Genomic DNA, 24535 nt, shown 5'->3' on the forward strand with positions numbered 1-24535 from the left:
CTTTACTATGCTCCTAGTGAGATAGTTTTTCCTGATATCTAACCTAAACATCCCTTGCTGCAACTTGAAACCATTGCTCCTTGTTCTGTTGTCTGCCACCAATGAGAAGAATCTAGTTCCATTGTCTTTTGAACCACCATTCAGGTAGTTGAAGGATGCCGCTAAATCCCCTCCCAATCTTCTCTTCTCTAGACTAAATAAACCCAGTTCCCTCAGCCTCCCTCAGAAGTCACGTGCCTCAGCCCCCTAACCATTTTCATTGCTCTCCACTGGACTCTGTCCAATTTGTGTACATCCTTTCTGTAGTGGGGGCCCCAAAACTGGACACAGGACTCCAGATTTGGCCTCACTAGTGCTGAATAGAGGGGAATAATCACTTCCCTCAATCTGCTGGCAACACTCCTACCAGTGCAGCCCAGTATGCCATTAGCCTTCTTTGCAACAAGGGACACACTGTTGTCTCATCTTCAGCTTATCGTCCACTGTAACCCCCAGGTCCTTTTCTGCAGACCTGCTGTTTAACCATTCAGTCCTGTACCAGTGTATGGGATTGTTCTGGCCTAAGCACAGGGCTTTGCATTTGTCCTTATTGAACTTAATGAGATTTCTTTTGGTCCAGTCCTCCAGGTCTCTCTGAATCCTAGCCCTACCCTCCAGCATATCTGCTACTCCCCCCATAGCTTGGTGCTGTCCAGTTGCATCAGAGATCCCTGACACCATCACCTATTTAATTAGAATAACCTGTAAACCCCCAAATTTTAGCTACCTGTTATTTCTGTCTCTAAAGTGATGAATTCAGTATAAGTTGTGTGTATAGACAAGGTTTTGGTGGTGCATAGGAATATGTTGTGACAAATTACAATTACTTTTATTTCCTGAATAGCTTGGAAAACACAGTAATGGATAAACATTTTAAGCTATATGTTCAGTAAAAATACTTAATTAGCAAGCACAAAGTTTTATTTGCGCTAATAATCAGCATGAACATACAGGGAATTTTGCTAATAAATGCCATCTCACACATGCTAGCTATTCTGAACAAGATAAATAGACATGCTTGATAAGGCTACTTTTTGCATCTGTATAAAGTCTATTGTTTAGAGCCCCCCAAAATACATTACATGGACTCTATACTCTGGCAGTCATGCCAGTGCAGTTGATATGCTCTTTATCAAGGTGTTGATGCTATAGAGTTTACTGAACACACACACAAAGACACACACACACACACACGCACGCACGCACACACACACACACACACACACACACACACAATGTAGAACTAATGTGAAAAATTATGTTTAAATATCCCCAAAATTCTATTATATATGCCACATTATGTTAATATTTTCTGATGCCATTTTTAATTACTTCGCTTTTCCATCATTCAGCTGTACATTCAAACAGCTTCATTTAAAATATCATTTTTTTACTTCTTTCAAACTCTACTTGTATTGCAGTAGCTATAATTGCTTTAATTGATTATATTGCTATTTTTATATTGAATTATTTAGCTGTTAAGATAAAGTTAATCTTGTTATAATTTACTTTTCATAATATTGTAATCAGTTATTATTGTTCTGGAAATAACCATCTATTTTAAATTTCCTATTGCTTAGCATAAATATATTTGACCTATTGGTCTTGTGATTTTAAAACTTAAATTTGGTACAAGAATAATGCTTATGCAAGGTCTGTGGTATGTCTGACATGTTTGAAAAGAGGTAATGAAAGACTGAATGATGTATGTATGTGACAACATGAAGGAAAACAGTCTTATTGCAGGTTAAAATAGCCTTCTGTGGTTTAACAGTTAAAGGTTGCAGTGACATCAAGTCAGCAGTTAAGGATTACCAAATACTAAATCATGCCTTCACCCTGACGGCTGAAGACTACAAACAACAACCCCCCTGCCCAAAGATTGCAGATCGCAAAGCCAGAAGATCACGTCCTACCAATTCCAGCCTGCCAACGGAACAAGGAGGATGACCTTCACATCTGACTCAGCAAAAGCCATTGTATGGACAGCTATCACTATAAAGAATGAACACAAAGAAAAGGCTTTGGGTCTGTTCACCTGCAAGAATGAGTTTTGGACGCGTCCAACAAGACCTGACTCCCTCCCTTGTGGTTGGTCTGGCTGGCCACCAGACTGACCTGAGCAACTTTAGAACTTGGTAACACCTAAATCTTTGCAGGACTCTCTAACTATGTGTGTGTGTGTGTGTGTGTGTGTGTGTGTGTGTTTCTTTTGTATGAATGAATGAATGAATATGTATGGGAATGAGTGAAGCAGATAACCTTACTGTTCTTTATTCTTTTCACGTTGCATGTTTTATGTTTTATGTTCCAATACATGCGGCATTGTGCCTTATCCCCTGATAAGATTCCTGCTTGTTTTTAATTCACACTGTACGCCCTGTGCGGACAACATACTGTGATATGGAAGAAACAGGCAAATTATTGGTTCTAAAGTAAAAATAAAAGCAGCTTAATGCAAGTGCAAAAGGCTTAGTTCTAAGCAATTAAAGTTAGGTTAAGCTGAAAGCAAAAAATTGCAAACAATTTTGGTCTTTGGTTGTATTTGTTTCCTGATGAAGCACCTTATTATTACTGATGGGATCATAAATTCTTCAAAAGAGAGGTTTGTAAGAGAAATATTACTATAATCTACAACTGTGGGTGGAATAAAAGACTTCATGATCGGGATGCTGGAAGAAACATTTAGCAGTAAGTGTTTAAAAATGAAGTCATGTTCAGGAAGTTCAGAAACATGTATTGCTACACAACTAAAATTAAGCTTTTCCTTTTATTTCTGGAAGAAAGCCACATAGCATTTTCAGTGTTGTTTTTTCTGTATATTTCTTTCAACCTTCACTACATATTTCTGTCCTTTCTGTCTCTGTGGGGTCTGTCAAATGTTAGAGAGCTCTAGGTGATATCATTAGCACTAAATCTACAAAGTGTATTGGCTGCAGTTTTTCACCCAAATTTGAGAAGGCATCTGTGGAAGTTCTTTGACAATGGGAGGCAGCAAATGTGAGAAAAACTTGGTTGTCAGGTGGAAGCTGTCAGACCAGGTGGTAAAGTAATGGAACCTTTTGACAAAAGTTCTAACAAAAGGCTGGTTATAACTATCATCATCCTGGAACTTGTTAGACCTACTGCCATTGCTGCATGAAGAGGCTGCAAACTGTTCTGTGCCTTCTTCGGCCATTGTGATTGCCTGTTGGGCCCAGAATATTTCCTTATAAGTGCTTACAGAACAGGCTGCTATTGCCCACAACAAACGTGAAGCAATAAATGTGAGGAAGGGATCCTATATAAAACATTTTATGGGGTATGTTCATGTTAGACAGATTATGAACTTTATCTTGTATGAGCTCTTTTCATGTGTGGAAAGTCTGGATGCACCAGCATTCCAACTCAGAAAGCTGCCCCATCTGAGAAAAGGTGTTTGACTCATCACTAAAGAACTAACCCTGTGAGCCATCAAGAAGCAGTTTTGAGGCACTGACTTTGGCTCTCTCACCTACTGGTCTACTCTATGAAACAGTGTTTTCTACGCAGGCCCTGAAGATCCTCAGCTATGCCTGGTGAGGATAGAACTTGTCAGTCTGAACGTGTGGCACAGAGATGATATTACCTTCTTATACATCATTTCTCATATATAAGTACAGGAACCTCCAAATACCCATTACAACTTCTTCTTTATTACGTGGAAGCAACTACTAGAACTTTTCTAAATGGTGCTTCTTGCCTAGGTTGGGATCTATCCAACATTAGGCTAAAATATCAGTTAATGTTGCCTGTCACTATTACCTGTGACTTCTCCAAAGAATATCACTGCAGATGTCATCATTTCAGTCATTGTAGGCAACTGTCAACTCTCTGGATCATGGTGTACATGTAAGAGGTCTCATTAGATGCCTGATGAATCCATTTGTGGCTGACAAGTAGGGGTGTGCGAAGTGGGCCCTATTTGATTTGGATTCAGATTCAGCCCATATCGGGGACAGTGATTCAATTAGTTGATTAGGCTCACTGTCCCTGATTCGATTCAGTCAAATCAGAATCTGAAGATTTGATGCTGATTTGGAGAATCAGCGATTTGGACGCAGACACAGTTTTAAATGTTTTTTCTACATACCTCGAGGTACCAGCGCAGCTTGTGAACACTGCAATGCTGGGGCACACGGGGTATCCCACAGGAGCGCAGGGGCCCCGCCATGTGCTCGGCGGTGAACGCAGAAGTGGACCGGAAGTACATTCTGGTCCACTTCTAGGTCTGCTGTGGAGTGCTGGGGGGCCCCCCTGTGCCCTCCTGGCTTAGCAATCAGCTGCAGGGGGACCCCACCTGCCCCCCCAACCCAAGAGGCACTAGTTGCCAAGTCGGGAGGAGCGGGGGCCCAGAGTGCTCCCTGGAGAACCTGGAAGTGGACCAGAAGTGCTTCTGGTCCAGTTCCGAGTCTGCTGCCAAGTGTGCTGGGGAGCCCCCCACGCTCCTGTGGGACACACCATCTGCCCCAGCATCACAGCATTCACCAGCTGCCTGGTACCTAGAGGTATGTAGAAAAAACATTTAAAGCTGTGTCTATGTCCAAATCGCTGAATCTTTCCAAATCTCTCCAAATCGAGTCAGAGAGTTCCAATTCGATTAGGATATTAAAGGGTCCTCTGATTTTATTCAGATTCAGCGATTTGACCACCCAATTCAGCCGAATCTCTGCTGAATCAAATCAGGGACCGAAGCTTCATGCAGCCCTACTGACAAGCCCAATTCAAGAGTGACACAGCTTGTTACAAGTTTCACAGATCCATATATTGTCTAAGCTGGAGTCCAGACTTATAGCATGTCGCTTTTGTCTTTCTCGCTTTGCTTCAATCCTCTAGAAATAGTTCCCAATTTTGTTTTTAACCTAACTCCTCAGAATATTCATTGTGGCTTTTACCACAACATCCCCTTCCCATCCAGAACTCACAGAATTCATTCTTGCAGCAATATTTGTTTATCATCATCTTCCTTGTACCCAGTAACATATAACCTTAAACCTATATTCTAGACTTTATAGTATGTTTGCATTTCCCCCTTGTACTTTGCACTATATTTTTATCTGCTTGAATATTATAAATTTTCTGAATATTAATTCTGGTACTGTTATTTGCTGAAAGCTATTATTTAACAATGTGTCTAATAAAAATCATTCTAGGAATGTTTGTCATCACAATGCTTTTCTTACAGTATACAACCACTGCACTTAATTGGAATGTGATTAAGTCAGCTTTCAGTTAAGTCTAATCATTTGCTACATGTTACTGATTTATTACAGCAGGGGCCTACCTTTTTTGGCAGGCATTCCACGATTTAGATCCATACCCTCCCTGCAGGCCACTCCCATCCTCTTCCTGTGTCCAATTGGCTGCTCTGCTTTCTGTTCCCTGCCCTGTGCTCCATGCCTGATTTCCTGCTCTGTTTTCCTTCCCTCCCCAGTCTGCTGCTGTGTTGCCTGTCCCCTTTCCAGTCTGCCACATGTGCCACAGGTTGGCCACCCCTGGTCTGCTACATTTTGTTCCAACACTGAGATCTGAAACTTTTGGCTTCCCCTGGGGTGTAGAAAATGGTCTTGACCTACCAAATATATATTTTTAGGATTGCCAGAGCAAAGCAAAGTTTATAGAATAGCTGATTTCTGTAAATTCAGCCTTTATCTCTGTAGTCCTCTAGATTAATTTGATAGAAGACTATTCACTTGTTCTTCATTACTTTCAGCTTTCTGGCACATCAAGACTGTTCATGCAGTTGTTTAGTGATATTAAGATTGGCCAGAGTCTAGTCAGATTTCTTTTGTGCACTACTACACAAATCTGATGTACCTTTTCAATCTTGATTTGATTTGATTCTCAGTGTACCAAACGGGATACTTGCTTTGGTCCATTCCAGAAGTCCTGTAATTATTCCATAGAATCCTAGGAAAGGAGGGCTGGAAGGTACCTCATAAGATCATCTAGTCCAGCCCCCTGCCCCAGGCAAGACCATGCCTGACTAAATCATTGTAGCCAGGTGTCTGTCTAAGATACTTTTGAAAGTTTCCCAGCGTGGGGGAAAGGTAGCTGGCTCTAATACCTGCCCACCCTCATGGTCAAAAAGTTCCTCCTAGTTTCCAGCCTATAATTTTCCTGCCGCACCTTGAGACTGTAGGCCCCTACAGCCACAGAGAAAAGCCTATCTGCATCCTCTCTATAATCACCCTTCAGGTATTTGAAGAACCCCTCATTCTTTTCTCCAGGGTAAATAACCCTAGTTCTTTCAGCCTTTCTTTATAAATCTGGTCACCTAGGCCCCTAATTATTTTGTTGCCCTACACTGGACTCTTTCCAAACTGTCCACATCCTTCTTGAAGTGAAGGCCCCAAAACTGGACTCAGTACTCCAAGTGAGGCCTCATCAGTGCTGAATAGAGAAGAATCACTTCTCATAATTACAATTTATTATAGGGCACAATCCCAATGTTTTTCCCATGGCTCCTGTTATCTAGATCTTATGCTTATGTCACTATTTTGACTTAAGAATCTATGACCACAATTCATCTCTCCCAACACTGCCATGATATTGGCACTTTTTGGATCTACATTAGTAGTGCCGGCTGCTAGTTCCCACGTGTGTGCAGGGACGTGCAATTTGTCACTTAATTTTTCTTTCATTTTGAAAGAGTACTTCTAGCATCATATTTTAATTGAAAGTAATGTATAACTATTTCACTGCTGGCTAGAACTGGGCAGGAAAGAGTTTTCTTATCCAGGGAAACTTTAGGGTTTCAAAATTAATCTCTCTCACTCACTGGAAAATTTCCATTCTGCAGCTGAGAAACCTTTCCCGCCAAAATGATTAATTGAAACTGATGCATTCCCATTATTTGTCTTTTGAGACAACAGCATTCTGTCAATATGTTCCTGGCCAGCAGTACTGCCGAGTCTCCTTGCATAGTCTTTTCTTTCTCCTTTGTGGATTCTGTTCGAAGGTACTGTGTGCCATATCTTGGGGTTACACTGCTCCAGCATTAATGATAGTGTGGTGTGTAGGGAAGTTCTTCTGCTCCTTTCAGTTTGTTTCACTGATGACAAGGGCAGAATAGAGACTGAAAAAAAATATTCATTTCATCCTCTGCTTGCCTCCATTTGCTTCATCTTCCACAGAGACAGGGCTTGTAGAGAGAAACCGATGGTATCTGATCTAGGCTACCCATTAATTTCTTAACCTCCTAGCTGCTCTTGTAATGAGATGTGAATAGTGTATTTGGGTAGGGAAGGGGCGGCACATGAAGTCACCCCACATCTCCAGTGCTCTTTACAATCCTCCAGCAAGGAAGGAGAGGACCTGCCCACTTGTTCCCTTTTCAGCTTTCTAGAAAAGAGGAGACATTATCTCTTGCTCCTGAATTATCAGTAAATCCAGGGAGGATGAGAAGCCAGCACTGAGGCAGGGTGCTCCAATGGTCATCAAACATATGGTGGGTTAGGAAGAGCCCCACAGGCTGCTCTTGGCATCCTTTTTTCTGCCTCTTCAGTCTTGTTCTTACCTTTTCCTTCTCTGGTGGGCTCCTTCATGTCTTAAACTAAAGTATAAGGTCTACCTGAGAACAGAATTCTTTCATAAGAATATTGCAAAATGTGGACGGTCACATCACTTTACCATAATGGTCACATCTTTAGTGGCTTTTTACATGTTATTAATAGTGTAAGTGTCCAGAGATTGTCAGGTTATTTTTCACAAACCAAGAAACATTACAATAGGATGGCCTATAAATGGAAGTACCCAGCTTCAGAGAGGTAAAACAGCATGAAAAGTACATTAACTAATGTAATAATGAAAAACACAAGGGTTACCTAAAAATGCCCTGCAAAGAAGGGGCAAAAATTCAAAGCAAATCTGTCAGCCCTCTTTACTTGATCAAAAGAAAAAAAAAAAACACTAAATCAAACCAAATTAAACCAAACCTTGTGTCACCAGCAGTGGAGTTAGGATAATTATGAACTATTCTAAAATGAGGATGCAACAATTGGGAATCAAAAGCCTGGCAACCACACATCCAGGTTGTCAAACTTTTCAGAACCGTGTGTGGGGCTGCCTTGGAAGCTCTCTTAATTGTGAACTTTAAAATATAATAGCATGTTACATAATATTATATTATAAACAAGAATATTGCAATATAATAAGTATTAATATGGCATGAATGTTATTACATACAATATAGTTATATATACTTATTATAAATGTATATATTACATATATGGATGATCCTGCCTAAAGCAGGGAGTTGCACTAAATGATCTCAAGAGGTCCTTTCCAACCCTACTTTTCAAGGATCCTATGTGTGTGAGAAGGACGGGGTAAAAGATCGTTGAATCTGTACTAAAGCAAGATTGTTTGAAATAAAACTTCATACTAAAGTGCTCTTTTAGCTGTATGTTTACAAATACACGAGCTATGTCAGCCATGAAGATGTCACAAATTAATTTCTATTTGCTGAGGACCACATTTTGAGATGTTTGTGGAATATCATATGTGGTTTTTTTCAGTTTGTTTTACTCATATGACATTTTGACTGCTTGGCAAACAAATGCTTTTGGTCTGGTGGGTCACCCTTTGGGCGATAGGAAGTTACATGCACAACATGAGTTCCCCAAGATTCCCATGAATAATGTACATAAATGGCCAGAGAAGAAACCATACTTAAGCTTTGCCTTGAAAGCAACTGTTTGTCTTTAGTTTTCTGGGCATAGGGAAATGACTTCAGGCCCTCAGCCAGTGAGTTGAATGAGAAAGGCTGACAGGAGAATTTTCAGGAGGTCCCAACCTGAAGGTCAGAGGCGGGAACTACTCTCCAACCTGTTGAGCTAACTATGTTTAAAATGCAGGGTAAGATCAGATTATGCTTGTGGCATTCTTTCATTTGTTTATTCTTTTATCTCTGCCTGCATCTCAGTGTGTGGTTACTGATTTATTTATTTATTTAGTTATTTCTCATTTTTTAAATAAATCCCTTTGCTCTTTTTATAACTTACTCTTGTGGTAAATTTGCTTTCAGAGCATTTAACCATACAGGCAGGGCTCTTCCAAGCAAGGGGGGGAAAATCTATCATTTCTGAGCCTACAACCTGGCAAGGGTTAAATTCTTAGAGCTGGCAAGACCTAGTTGAGGTGGGTAAGGCTAAACCCCCATTGGACAAGGGGTGACTGTTGTAGCATCTCTGCTCTCTGTGGCCAAGCACAAGACAGCAGAGAGGCTTGGAGCTGAAGAGCATATCCCTGCAGGTGTGAGAAAACCTCAGAATTGTGTGTTAAAGGCTCACCTGAACACATCTGGGGCCAGGGTGTATCACACTAGAATTTTAGGATATTTACAGAAATTTGGATTGATTTTACATTAACAGAATGCTATAGTAGGTAGGGAAACTTGAAGGTCCCCAACCTACCCTTAATTCTACTCCTGTGCTTTAAATTAGCTTGTAAATGCCTTTACCAGCAGTGGATGCTAAAATACCTTTTAGGCATGCAAGGAAAAGTCTATGTTGCATGTACATTAAAAGAGCTGGAGACCTGTAGATTTTCAAGTATACTTTGTGATTCAACCATTCTGGGTTTCCTGGGGAGTCTTCTGGCCTCTCATTGCATGGCTAATGTGATTAGACCACTGTCCTCTCTTCAGTGGCAGCAAGTTCTAGATGATTAACTTAAAAAGCAAGCAAGTCTTATACTGGAGTCTAAAGCATAATTAAAAAAAAAATTAAAAATAAGGCCTTTTCTTTTTTTCAGTCCAGAGTCAACATGGGTAGTAATAAAAGAGAAAGATAAGAGTGAATTCTACAGGTAGTATTATAAAGGCAGAAGAAAAAGCTTTAGACCAGCTGTTCCCAATCTATGGTACAGGTACCACCAGTGGTATGCAGACAACCTGTCAGTGGTATGCGTTATCAGATTTATTATAATTACTTTATATGACAAAAATTTGTTGGTGGTACTTATGGCTGTATTGTTTTAAATTTGGTGGTGCACAATCTGTCACAGTTTGGAAACTGCTGTTTTAGACAATTACTAAGAGTATGCTATAAGGCAAGACAGCAGGAGGCTGATAATGAAAGGAAAAATTAGACAATATAGGAAAGGGCAAAACTGCAGTGTTCATACCCAAGTGATTCCCCTTTCTATAAGAAAACAATGAGTACTTCAAAAGACTACAGTATGTTTACAGGCAATGCAAAGAAATTAAAAATGAACAGTGGAAAGAAGGGATAGGAAGCAAAGAAAACCCCTGCACCACTCATCCAGCTGGGTCATCCAGCCCACTTGTGCACCCAAGTGGGATGGATGACCTACCCTCAGGGGCCAGATCTGGCCTGCAGGCCAGGGTTGAGCACCACGATGTAAAACATGTCAATTAAAAAACAAAAGTTGTCAGTGGTTGCATCTACAAGACCCTACTGCGCAATAGTTACTTTGTAAAATAAGTACTTGTACAAACAAGTACTAAATAAAGGTGCAGTAACCTGAGTTACTGTGCAGTAGCACCAGCAAACACCTTTTTGTGGCACTACTGTGCAATAGCTTAATACTATTGTGAAGTAGCATCATGTCACAGTCTTTGCCATGTAACGCTATACCGCAGCAGTATCAGGCTCCTGAGGAGTCAGCATCTTGTGTAGATGCTCCCAATAAGAAATTTGCAAATTGCCAGTAAAAACATTTTTTCTGGGTTGGTAACTGAGCATAACATTGCAGGTTTAGAATGAAAATTATTGAATGTATTAAATTTCTAACGCATCTAATTTAGAGTATCTGGAGCAGTAGAGGTAAATCTAAATGCAAGTTAGTACCACATAAGCTGTAAATTAATTTACAAGTTTAAACTGAAGGAATGGACACTGAGGTGTTCATAGTAATGTCTGCTAATTTTGTGTCATGTTTCAAAGTGAGTAGTAAAAAACCTATGGGGATGGGTTTCTAGGAATAGCGAATCTTGCAGGCAATGGGATTAGATGACCTTTGAGGTTCCTTACAACCCTAATATTCTGAGATCCTACTCTAGATTTCAACATTCAACTATATCCAGTGCGAATCATAACTCTTTGAAAAGTTGGTTTTCCCTCCCCATTTCCTGACTTAACATGAAAAACAAATGGCTGTCTGAAATGGCTTTTGTAAACACTGGGTAGCTCATTCATTTAAAATAATGCATTAATTTAAAATATTTAAAGTATTATTGCATTTCTGCAACACATTTTCAAGCTAATATTTTCCAATTTGCTTAACTGCAAAGTACATTGGTCCCAAAAATCAAAGGAAAGCAACACAAAAACCCAAACACACCTTCTACCACATTTCCAAATTTATTCTTCAGTATATGCAGGTCACATTCAATTGCTTCCTGTCTGTGTGTACAGGCAAATATATATAGTTTGTCCTGCTTTCCCTAAAGGCAGACACACTATAGTTCTGCAAATAGACAGATGGTTATGCAAACCAGACCATAATAAAGCTGTAGTCAGTTATGAATTAAAGTAGTATAGAATTATGAAAAATGACATTAGAATTAAAATTTAACCAGTAAAAAGGTAAAGAATTGCTCATGAAGGGAAGCATTTCAAGGCTGACTGAACTAGTACTAGCCAACCATGGAAGAACGAACACAGAACACTCCACTAGCTACCATGCTTGCTTCCTATTACCATCATTTAATAATAGTCACGAACTGTGATGATTCAGGTTTGAAAGAAAAGTGACCAATGAGTAACTTTTTATCTCTATAGCAGACAGACTGAAAAATAAAGTAAGGGCTTTGTGTGGTGGGTGGGACAAGAACATATGTCAAATTGCTGTCTTGTAAAAATAAACAAACTACATTTTTATTCAGCTAGGCTATGCAGAACTAAATGCAAAATACTAAAGTCAGGACTATGCATAAGGTGTAACATAACCATCCTGTTAATAATTCAGTCAGTAATAAATCACAGGAGTGGGTCTTGGTTGGTTTAAATTAAAAAAAAAAAAAATGACAGGACCCGTCTCAAAACAAACATGAAAAACCCATGCATAAAAATGTGAAACAGCTTGAATTAACTTGTTAGTATTGAAAGGACCCCAGCAGGGCCAGGAGGTATGGGATTGTTAACCCTGGTGTTGATACTTCTGTAAGTACAGTGGCTATTTTTTGCAGCTATTTGTGTTGGCAGTGTTTGGTACCAAAATGCACGATGGGCATTGAAGCACTCCATTTTAAGTGAAACTGTCCTTTGTCATCAACTTGTGCTTTGAGAAATAAAGCAAAGCATCAGTGCCCCGATTCATTCTTAGTGTCCACATAAAATGAGGCAACAAGGCTTCCTCTGATCCAATAGGAGGCAACAGCAGCACCTGAGAAAGACAGATCTGAAAACAACCAAAAGACACGAGGCAGAGTTACATAGGATGCCAGCAGCAGCCATAAGTGACCAGAAACCTGATGGACTCAAAGGTCTGGTCTATGCTAGAAGTTTTGTCAACAGAGTTCAGAAACTGTCAACAGGATCTGCATAAAAGAAGTAGCTGTGAGCCAACAACATTCAAGGTCTGCACCAGTGGAATAAAAGCACTTCCTCAAGTGACAAGTCCTTAGGCATTATATGGACACTAACAAAAAACCCCAGTATAACCAAAGCTTTATGCTTTTCATTTGCAATTCTCCAGCAGAAACACCAGAATGCCTTTCAGATTTTTCTGGCCATTATTTTGAACCCTATTAACTGAAGTCAACTCAGCCAGAAGCCTTCACGCCCACCCCCTTTAGTTTTTGGAATAGCATCCTTCTCTGCAGACGGTTACTTCCTGCAAAGAGAATTGGGGCATGAAACCCTGTGCTCCTTTCTGTAGCAGGAAGGAGGCATTGTTCGTAGAGAGCAAGCTGTGCAAGCCTTGCTGTGCAGGAACTAATAGAACAGGGACATTTATAAGATAGAGTACAAGACATCAAGGTAAAGGGGTATCATGTGGGATGAGAAGAGACCCAGGCTGAGGATCTTCAGTAGGTGCGTCACAGGGAGATCCTACAGAACAAAAAGCCTGGTGGTGCTGCACTGATGTGACCCTTCTATTAAAAAGCACTTCTATTTATGCAAATTTGGACTCCTCATGGGAGCCCAGGGAAGGAACTTCCAAGGTCCACAATAAAGAAAGGAGGGCAACAACTCTGAGTAGACACTGAAGCAGTTCCATCCCCTGATAACTAGCCAGTCTTTCAAGTGTAGGATAGCCATATTGAGAGCCTGAACAATTCTCAGTAACGTGCAATAAGGGGATGGTTCCTTCAGTAAGAGCTACAAATTTTCTTTCTGGCTATGAGCCTGGTTTTCCTCTCCCAGCAAATCCCACATCCTGCTTGAAAATGGCACTTTTCCCCACATGCATAGAACAAAAGGAATGCTGGCTTGCAAGTGCTGGATTTAGCCAACGCTAGAGGCTTAGATTCACACCCTCCCCTATTCAATGGTACAGCTTTATTTTTTTCAAGTATAAAGTGGGACAAACACATAGCATGACACCCAAGTTAGCAGGATGACAGTTAACAGTTTCCCTACTGCTCCATAGGTGGCAGCTGCAGTTCAGTTATTTTTGCCTTTTTTTTTTTTTTTTTTTTTTGGAAAAGATGGTTTGCAGCCATGCAACAAGGATTTTGCTGATGTGCCTTCCTGAGATAGATGGGGGAGGAAGGAAGCAAGGGGTGTAGAGGTGTTATCCCATGGCGCATGCTGATTCCAGCTAGTAATGCTGAGCTGCTTGTCCAGCAAATGAATCCCTACAGAGGATCTTGTTCACCAACATTGGCCTGAAGGTCAGTCTTTGAAGTGATCCAGCAAGAACTTCCTGGTCCTTTCCTTGAAATCTTTGCCATGTTTCAGCCACTATACCAGATCCTTCTGTACCACACAAGTACTTCTAATCAGGCACAATTGTGCTGTTAAAGTGGTTAGAGCAGTAATATATTGTGTGCCTACAGCAATTGCTTTTTCATCAGCCTTGATCACCTTCAGGAATGAGTTGTCCCTCTGCAATCTCCCCCATAAACAGTCTGGCCTCATCAAATATGCGAGAGAACTTTAAGGACTTCCAATCTTTTCCTTTTGTGCTACCTCTTCCCTTTGTGCAGAATGCAACAGGCTCCTTGTTTTTAATCAGCCTCCTTAGCAGGGTGAACTTCAAGAGTGCTCCCTCAATGGTAAGAGTAAGCCCAACACTAACAGGAAAACACAAGAGATGCTCCAGGAAGGGTAAGTTCAAAGAGCACCATGCAGACAAGGCCAAGCAAGAGGATGGAGACTAGGAGTGAAGAGGAACAGGAGAAGCAGGAGAGGATGGCACATGCATAGATGCACAGAGACATAACAAAGATCCTGAAACAGTAGTTGGAGATGCTGTAGAAAATTGTAGTAAGTGACCCATCTCATCCAATAGAAAAACAGTGTTTTTGAGACGTATGCCTTACCTCACCGTAGGCACAGACAGTATCACCACTGACATGTACCACTCAACAGCTAGAAGGCAAGGAGTACAAGCCTCTGTACACAGCTGCGAGGCTTCACACGGAAGGGCACATGGCACTTCTTTTGCCTCTTCTTTGATGCTGTTGCCTTTATCTTTACAGATTTAATTGAATAGGTTTTTATTAATTCAGCCTTTGTTGCATTTGTCTCTGCTCTCATGTCCCACAGTGTACTACAGCAAAATGCATTGTAGGAGCTAATGGGACGCCAACTCATGATGAACTTCATCCTCCGGTGACACTGCTGCTCATAATGAGAAAGTACCAACAAAATACTTGAGCATATGAGTGCTTTGGCAGCACAGTACTGCCAGCTGATGAAACTTTCCAGTCTAGACATAACCTCAGATAGACGAGGCTGCTCATACACAACTACTTAAAATGCGCAGCTATGTACTAACCAAAATATGCACCTGAAAAAAGGCCTGGATCTTGATCTTTATGAAATAGCTTATGTATAGTTGAGAATTGATCAGGTTTCCCTCTTGGAGCTTATTTTTAACCATCCTTACAACTGACCCAGGAAAATGAGGCAGGCAGGCCCAAAGACTGCTTACAGAATAGATCTGGCAAACAAATGAAGAAAGTACTTCAAATGGTGGAGAATCCATTTTTGTATGGGTCACTGCATTAACATGGATTTGAAATTTTGATTTTTGTCCAACATGGCTTTGATGCTCCCTGAAACTCAACAGCTTGTTCTTATCCCTTCAACCTTTCCATTCAGTTAAATCTCCTTGGAAACCCATGAATTGGCTACAATTCAAGAAGCAAGCTTACAATTAAGCAAAATCAAAGATTTTTAAATATTATACATAAAGGAACAGGACTGAACCCCAACCAACAACTACTCTGAATACCAGAGCAGAGGGTATGCACAGCTGGTATCCCTTTGACCCTTCCATATTTCAGTGGGGACTTCATAAGGTATTGTTTGTATGAGTGCACAGTCCCAGTGGTTGTTTACAACCAGATACAAACAGAGATTCTTCTATACAGCTTAATTTAGCTCAAGGACTAGAGGCCAGTATTTTGGAAACTATATAGATTCTAATCCAAAGCTCTCCCAGAAGTGCTATGGAGATACAGAAACACTCCATGTGCCTACAAAATGATTTTAAAGCATCTATTAACTCCATGCTTTGGGCTACTCAGTTATAAAACTGTTACACCAACAATTTGTTCTGAACAGTGGGAATAAGTCAAATCCTTCTGATGTTACAAAGCTTGAAACAGCTCATTTTCTGAATCTATAATGCAATGGGAAGGAGGAGAATTTATCAGTCCATTGGAACTTCAGTACTGAAAATTCTGAAAATATATATTTTATGAACATCCTTATTTTCCAATTCAAGTATTGTACTTGGATGGTGCAAGTGCCTTACAGATGCTGACAACGGGAACCGGTTTATACAACAGGATATCCAAGGACAACATTAGTAAACTACTTAAAGAACTGCCATTATCTAAAAACTATACTACTGTGAAAAAGGAGAGAGCGTATTTATCATCTACAAAGTCTAGATGCATATTGTACTAAATAACATTAAGATATGGCAATTGTAAATATTTTACCAAATACCAATTTGCAATTAAACTGAAACACTTTCACTTGCATGAATCCTCTAAAGAAAGTTTTCTAAACCAAAATAAAATAATCACTACAGTTAAGATTATATTTGACAACATACACACTTTTATAAGTAATGCTGATTTGTGAGCAGCATATTAGATGCAAGCAATATGGTTACCATGATGTTCAGATTTTGTACTTGCCATGTTGAAAACACAGTATCATAATGATAAAACTTTGAACATAAGGTTTGGGGGACACAGTAGTCTAAGAATAAGGCTTTAACTGATAAAATGGGAATAGAAGAGTTACCCAAACTTGTACTGCTCTGAACACAAAGCATGTCTTAAATACACAAAGATTGTCTTAAATACTTTTACATATGAAGTTAAAGGATTTTTAATAATGACAAGTTACCTTAACCAAAGATATTTTTTTATTGATTTCAATATTCAAGCATCATTAGGTTAAGGTCTCTTAGAAAAGTATACCATTAGAAAAGTCAGACAAAAAACTATTAATAACTTATAAGTGACAACTAGTACATGCAGCATAAGTTTAATAAAACTTTAATCAGACTGATGGGGAACGTAGCCCTTGCAAACAGATGAACAACATTGCGGACCTAAATTATTGAATGAAATATAAACATTCAATTATTTCTATTAAAATAATATTCCACATTAAAATTTCAGTCACCAGGAACTGATATTAGTTTCTTTTAATACAAGGCAAAATAGTGGCCGTGTCTTTAATTTTTACTACATTATGTAGAACAAACAATGGCTGTGTTACAGAGTATGTATCATTAAGATCCATTAAAAACAAAGTCAGTAATGAATGCTGACCTATTAAGATCTTCTCAACATATAAATGCTTTTATGATAAGTCTTATAAAGAAAAAGATGTCTGGGATTGAGGGCTGGATTAATGCTGTAGTGTGCTTAGGTAGTACGTGTATGATTTCATTTTCATGCAGCACAATCACATTTTAGCATTACAGTCATGTAGCACAGACAACTGAGTTTCTCCCAGATCAAAAGGAGTGCCAATATACATTAACAAACACAGTAAACCTCAATAAAATACTCTACATAATTTTAAACACCCCTTGTCAATATATTTGTATTTACAGAACATTATGAACTTATTTATAATATGTAATGATCCACTTAAGACATTTTTACAATATTTGTTAAGATTATGAATGTATAAATTCAAGGACTTAGAGGCACATAGTTTAAAAGGCCAAGAACACTCAAACTAAGTCACAGAAATTGGAATATTTATGGACATCATAACAGTGCCAAAAAAAAAAAAAAAATCACATCCAAACTAAAAGCAGTATACCTTGAGTCACCTTTCCAAATTAGCATAAAAAGTTCTTATTCCCTTCAAAGAAAAATAATTCATCCCACCTACCAATCTAGAAAATCTTATTTACAATCACACTTTATTCAGAAGTATCTTTATTGTGTAATACAACCACCTCTAATCTGTCATTAAAATTTAAAGTTTTTATTCCAGTAGTTATATTTACAAATGCATACAATATTTAACTGTGATCTTCATGAAGATCTGAATGAAAAGAGATCATTAAAATCACAAACAAATGCTTTAGTTTAAAAAAGGGTTTTGGAGAGCCTGTGGCATTCAGTATAATTTCTCAAAGAACAGGAAAGCTAATACTTCTGATAAAGCTTAAGTTCATCACCAGAACAGGTCTTTAAATTATGTTGATTAAAGTTAAATCTCTCCCGTATTAACTTTTTACAGTGTTTCTTCAATCAACTTTCACCACGCTGTATATTTTGGTCACAAACCAAAAGCAGGCAAAGAATCCAATTGTCCCTACAAAAAATGAAAAAGGAGAACATTAGTACAACTAATCAAGGACCTAATACAGAAGTATCAAACTCTGTCTCCAGATAAGTCAGTCTGTAGACCAGAATATAAGTTTTAAAATGACCCGGTACACTCAGTCCATAAGTAATCCCCCACTAATATAAATGTAAAGGCCACATTCTACTTATGCACAAATTTTATGTAATAATGGAACTCTGAAGTGCTTCACTATGTTCATCATTATTCAGTGGAAGAGTATTTTAATTGATGAGTGCTACCTCCTTATTTTCTTGCTCTCTTACTTTTCCAGCCCAAGTCTTTCAAGACTGCTGCATTTCCCTCCCTGGAGCATTTAATTTATCAAATGGCTTCCTTTCCTACACTTTTGCCAACCTGCAAATGAGCAAACTTTAGCAAAATATTTTCACAGCATATACTTTAACAATTTTTTGAAAAACAATTCAATTACACAATAAAAAGAATGAATGTGATTTTAAGTTGACGTTTAATGACAAAAGGTTGCTTCCCTTTATTTGTGAGAGGCTTTTGAATTAGAACAGATCTATTACACCTCTTCAAGACTGGATAGAACAGTTTTCTATTCTACGATTTTAATACAGGTTGAGACTCAAAACTAGCTCGATGGATGAAGGTACATTCAAATTATAGTAAAATTATTCCCTCAAATGACAACCCAAACCAAAAAAAGATGACTTGGAGGGCAGTTCAGAATACGTGCTAGGGGAACCGCTTTTTCCTTAGAAAAAATTAGAGCATAACAAAAATCCCACCAGACAATCCAATTTTACCGTCATGTTATTGAAGCATTGATTTACCTGAAGTCCAAGACATCGCTTTTTGATTTAAGATTTGAAACTAAACATGATGATGTTTTGTGACAACTCATTCATTATGAAATCCCATGAAGAATCATGAATGATATCATGGTAATTTCTTTCATGCTTGCTAAACTACTGATGTTTAACTGACTCATTTACTATGATACGTAGTTGTGGTCCCAGCTGTGAATCACAAAGATCTGTCATGTAACTCCCAGTATTCTGCCTGCTGAGTTTGATCAATGACCTGGAATGCAGCATGGAAGCAAGTGCCTGAAGCATGTGTTACAATGCCATAGCAGCAGGGCATCGTCAAAACTGCTCCTGATACTGACGATTTTTAACAGATGAGTAAGCAACAGCAGAATAATTTTGATACAATAATTATACATTTTTCTTTTTAGCTCCTGTATCATCTTGACATAGGAAGCTAGTTGCCTTTAGGACCAGTTTTTGGTAAATCACTAGTGTGATGTTCCATTTAGAAGTCACGAGAAGAACTATACACCCCTCACCCTTCTCCTTTATAAGGAAGAGTCTTATCCCAAAAGAGTTTTAATATTTCCATAGAGCACACCTATTTTCAGATGATTAAAACAACATTAAATCTATTATAGCATGGATTTTAGTCTTGGAACGTAGGAGATAAGACAGAAATACATCTTTTGAAAATCTAAACACTAGAAAAAAAAAAGTTATTTTCAAAGTGTCTTCATCTAACTAACTGCATGATGAACACTAACAAAATAACAAACTATGTTCAGGAACTCCACAAGCAGCCTTTTAATCACATAGTAGAAGCAGCACACCTCTGTCAATCTGCATCAGATCCAAAGGGCTACTGAGGAAGTGTTAGGACTGATCAAGCATAAAATATCTATAATCTGAGCCCCTACTGAAGATGGTCCTGAAATTTGTCAGGAAACATTGTACAACTGATTGCTGATGGTCAGATGCTGATTAGCATGTGTGATCCATGCAGAGTGGGCATTGAAAGAGGAAAGTGTACTTGATACATCTTTATGCATTGAGATTATGCCACTGACATGTTGACTGATCTGTAGAAGGGCAAGTGGAAGCTGGCAGTTCTGTGCTGCTTGAGGTGGAGACGCTGTCACTGTGGGGATAAGCATACTAAATCTGCTTCTTTCTCCGTGTAGGGAAATAAAGCCCCTACTTGGTTGTACAGAACCCAAAGTACTAAACTTCCTGCCTAATCAGAATCAACTTAATCAAGGAAAAAAATCTCTGGATGGACAACAGTGGAGGAATACAGGTATGCTTCCGTTCAAAACTGAAATACCATAAAGGCATAAGAAAGGCTTGACCTACACTGGAATAGATAAGATTAATCAATCTGAGCAAGGCTTAAAGGAGTTTTAAAAAGTGCTTTGAGGTTAGGAGCTTGCATTAGTTCAATTCTGTCTACTTAAATTTATCTAGTTGCAATAGTGCAACTTTTCTACTTCAAAGCAGCCTAGAGTTCCCGAGTACAGTTTGATGCCGAGTGTCTTGATCATAAATGAATATTAGAAGAAGAGATGCAATAAGAGTTACAAATAGGATGGTAGAATGAAAAGGAGCAGACTCACAGGCCTAAATATTGGCAAAGGTATTTAGTGAGGTTTGAGGAGAGCCTTTCAATTGAGGGGGCAGAGAGAAAAAAAGATACCCCTCAAAACTAGAATACCAAATCACAACCACTACTTTTAACATACAGCTTCATAGCTTATTAAAGGGATTATATTACATAGCGGTGTGCAATAGCAGGCAGCTGGAATCTATGACTTAGAATAGTGGTTTTCAAACTGTGGTCTACGGACCCAGGGGGATCTACAGACTGTGTCTAAGGAGTCTGTGAAAGATGACTGTGATCAATCAAAAGTATGTGAATACCCACACTTACAACTCAAAGGGTACCTCTATTCAAAATTTCCCAAAGGGTCTTCAAATGAGAAAATTTTGAAAACCACTGACCTAGAATGTCCCTTCTATTTATCTGCACATGTCCCTGAGTTTAAAATGGTCACAAAACATTTAATTAAAAAAATCCTAAACACTTAAAGGGATAATGTTCTCAAACTTGGGTTCTTTCCTCTCAGGGGAATTTTCTTTAAAAGTGCCAAATAAATTCTATTCATACTTGTTTATGTCAAGTAGAGCTGGAAAGACTTTACTCACAACTGTAGTGTGACCTTTATCAAGTGCTTTGAGAGCAAGCTACCGAAAGTTTGTGAAGCCTCAAATAAAGCCTTTGGAGGTGATAAGCCTGTAACCATCAAAAGTGGATGTGTATCAGACACTAAAGGGAAATGCTGAGCTTATCCCTCCAACCATGGAAACTGAACCACTGAAAAACCTCTTATTTCATACTCTAGCAGCACGGAAGCGTGGGAAGAGCAATTTCTAACCCATTTTTGAACAGCACATTTCAGTGAAGCCCACTTTCTGTGATACAAGATGAGAGAGATGACCCTTTGGTCACAGCAAAAAATAAAAAGAGCTCAAGGATTAGGAAAGTAAGGGGTTACTATTATTTTTGCATACAGATTCATGCACCTGTGTCTATGATTTTTCTAGTGTCCGCTGTAAACAACTAGAAATACAAAGAATAATATTAAGAACTGAGATTACAGTATAATTACCTGTGAAGAGGAAGAAGATCAAAACCATTATCATGGTGTAACCAAAGTACAAAATAGTGCTTGCTGTTCCTGTGATTTGTAGTTTAGAAAAGAAATAGTGGATTGCATATATAAGAAAATAAACTGCTGTGAAGCCACTAGTAAGGAATGAACGCCACTGCCAGTGATAATCCTAGAAGAGGAGGAAAACACATTGATGTGTCATGATTATACAAAAAAATTAACTTGCTGAATTCAGAACAACAGAGGAACTTCTACTGCTAATTTATCAATTACTGGGTATTTCAGATTAACCTGCCAGAGACAAAATTTCATCAAACAAACTGCAATTCATAATACAAATGAGAAGCTCAAGATATGAAGCCAAATCCTTCAATCCCAAGTAACACAAGACAAAGGGTCCTAAATGCATGCAAGCATCTATTTGTGCAGGCTAGGTACATGGAAAAAACATACTGACAAAAGTAAATTATTTCAAATTAGTCAACTGACTTCTTCAGAAACTAGGTAGCCCATTTTCAGTTACACAACTCTCTAGCTTACTGGTATTTTTAGAGCATATGTGTATTCATAATATCAATATCTGTACTAATCTGTGCCAGACAGCAGTGATAGGAAGTCATCCAATTATATTTTAATAAACTCTAATTATCCTACTTCTGTTAAATTCTGTACTGCTCAATTTCCAAGTATGAAAATTTAATACAGTCAAAACATCCTGAAAATATAATCTGCAAGTAGCAAAGAATCTCTTACCTCTGCACACAGATGAAAATAGCAGAGCAATATTGTGGCTTCAGAACATGTAATAACCAAAATAATAAACACCAGAAATAAGAAGCCAAACATATAGTACATCTGATGAGACCTATATAAACAAGCAAAGAACAAAATCTTAAAATAAACTGCATCTTCTTCGAAAACAGTTCTCTCCATAAAGGTCTCTAATGTAATACTATAAGATATATTGCAATAGAATCCAAAGGATAGTTGCTTATACATTATATTGTTACATTATTAAATTGCATATATAAAGAAATAGCACAACATTAATTCTTAATTTAAATAATAATTTTTCCCCTCCCACTATCCACTGGTTTCACTGATGTGGATATTTAGTAGAAATTATCTCATCCTTTGCTTTCCAAACCGTAAATGTGGAATTTTACCGTTCTAAAATGATAACCAGACACGATCAGAACTGAGAACTTCCCTCTAATATTTGGAGGCCTAATGAGAGAAGAACTGACTGGACATCACAGGTAAAATCCTGGCTCTCATGATGTCAATTGCTTCACAAAAGCTTCACAATTGATTTCCATGGGTCTGGGCCATCACCCTACACTTCAAAAGATGCAGAGTGGTAAAACAGAAAGAAACACCAAAGCGTGTAGATCAACTTATGTTGAATATAAGCACACATTCAGTGCTCAGCAACAGTTTAAAGATTGTGCTAAAGGTAAATTCCTCTTGGCAGAGTCGTTTGCTACCGTATTCTGAGTACACATCAAAATTCACTTAGGCTTTGGTGGATTAGTTGAGTAGTTAAGGAAATTACTCTTTGATACCTTTATGAAGATTTAAAGAAAGGAAAACAAAGTCCTTTCTTCTCTCAGCAATAATGCTGTGCCAAATTTCGTTTTATGGATCATACGTCCATTTAATTTCTTGGTAACTACTTTCAAATACCTAGTGCATGTCAGTTTCAGAGGCGCTTCTACATGAATACACAGAAGTAGCGTGAGAAATCTAATGGTCTGAATACTGCAGGTCATCTGTAAGCTAAATATATCACACAGCCATTTCTCTATACTGCTGGACAACAGTAAACAGCACAGAGTGCCTTCCAGGATGCAAAATGTTAAGATGACTAACATCTGCATTTCTTATTACTGAAACAATACTTTAGAAAACAATGGAAAGTGGAGTCGAGCTCTCTAAATAAGAATTTCTTCAAAGGGAAAAAAAAAAAAAAAATCTTACAATTCACTTACCAGATACTATTTAGAATGAAGAAAAGTTGTATAAAGATGCACCCAAAAGGCAAAATACCTCCCATAATAATACCAGGTAATGGTTTTGTGTAGAATGACTGCTCAGGAATCTGACGAGGAATTTGATTAGTGCGAACTGGGTGTTCAATGGCCTTTAAAGAAAATAAGAGATTTCTGAATATATTAACTATATCACCACTTTTGCTTCAATGTTGACCCTTGTAGGAACAGAAACCAAAGAAATGTGTATTTAGTAAAGAACTGGGCCCATTATATCACCTACCATACGGCCATGTTTTCTAAGTCAAATTACCAACAACCTCAGGCCAAACACAAACCATTTCCTGAAAGATTGCTACCAAAAAAGTGTAACAACTGATCTTTTTAAGCCCCACTCTACACATGCAGGTAAAGGTGTGATAGGATCTAATGCGTGATTCACACTCTCTCCTGTATTGGGTCCTGCCCACTGGGCTGCAGAGGCTGCTCCTGCCTGGTGCCAGTTGAGCCAGGTTGCAGCCCCATACCCTACTGTGGGTGCAGAAGTCTGGGGGCAGGGCATATGCCCTCCCATACCCCCCCACCCCAATGCTTGTGCCCACACACCCACCCCCACACAAGGGGGGGGGGGGGCTGGGAACAGCAGGTTGGGAGTCAAGGGCACCAGCAAGGTTGGGGAGAGTGGTAGGTCTGTGGATTGGGAGTGAGGGGCCTTGGCAGAGCCAGGGGGCAGCAGGTCAGGAGTGAGGGGCAACAACATGGGCAGGGGCAGGCCACAAACATATCAGGACTGCTCAGTGCCATAAAAGCAGAAGGAGGGAAAGCTGCAGTTGAACCTGTGTCTTGGTGAGTGAAGGGGCAGGGGGAGCTCTGATTTTCTCTGATAAATAAACAAAATTGAACACCAAAATATATAGGTACAGTAAAATTTCTGTTAACCAGTATCTTACAAGCCAGCCTGCTCAATTAACTGGCATGCCGGTTTGTAAGATGAAGTGAAACGGGAAGTGCCCACGGTGGGCACTTCCAGTTTCTCCAAGCCTCCACAGCCCAGGGCAAAGCAGCCTGTG

At 39.0% G+C, this 24535-nt stretch overlaps 1 protein-coding gene across 1 annotated transcript in view; it reads right to left on the reverse strand.

The window, feature by feature from the left end:
• Nucleotides 1-16560: 16560 nt before the first annotated feature.
• Nucleotides 16561-24535, reverse strand: part of TM9SF2 (transmembrane 9 superfamily member 2) — a 48973-nt gene continuing 40998 nt past the window's right edge. The window contains exons 14-17 of the mRNA XM_006262597.4: nt 23466-23617; nt 22228-22339; nt 21472-21643; nt 16561-17993 (exon numbers count right to left, since the gene is read on the reverse strand). Of these exons, the coding sequence (XP_006262659.1) occupies nt 17926-17993; nt 21472-21643; nt 22228-22339; nt 23466-23617 (504 nt within the window). The 3' untranslated portion in view covers nt 16561-17925. The remainder of the gene's footprint in view (nt 17994-21471; nt 21644-22227; nt 22340-23465; nt 23618-24535) is intronic.

This window comes from Alligator mississippiensis, chromosome 1 (genome assembly GCF_030867095.1).
Source record: "Alligator mississippiensis isolate rAllMis1 chromosome 1, rAllMis1, whole genome shotgun sequence".
Taxonomy (NCBI): Eukaryota; Metazoa; Chordata; order Crocodylia; family Alligatoridae; genus Alligator; species Alligator mississippiensis.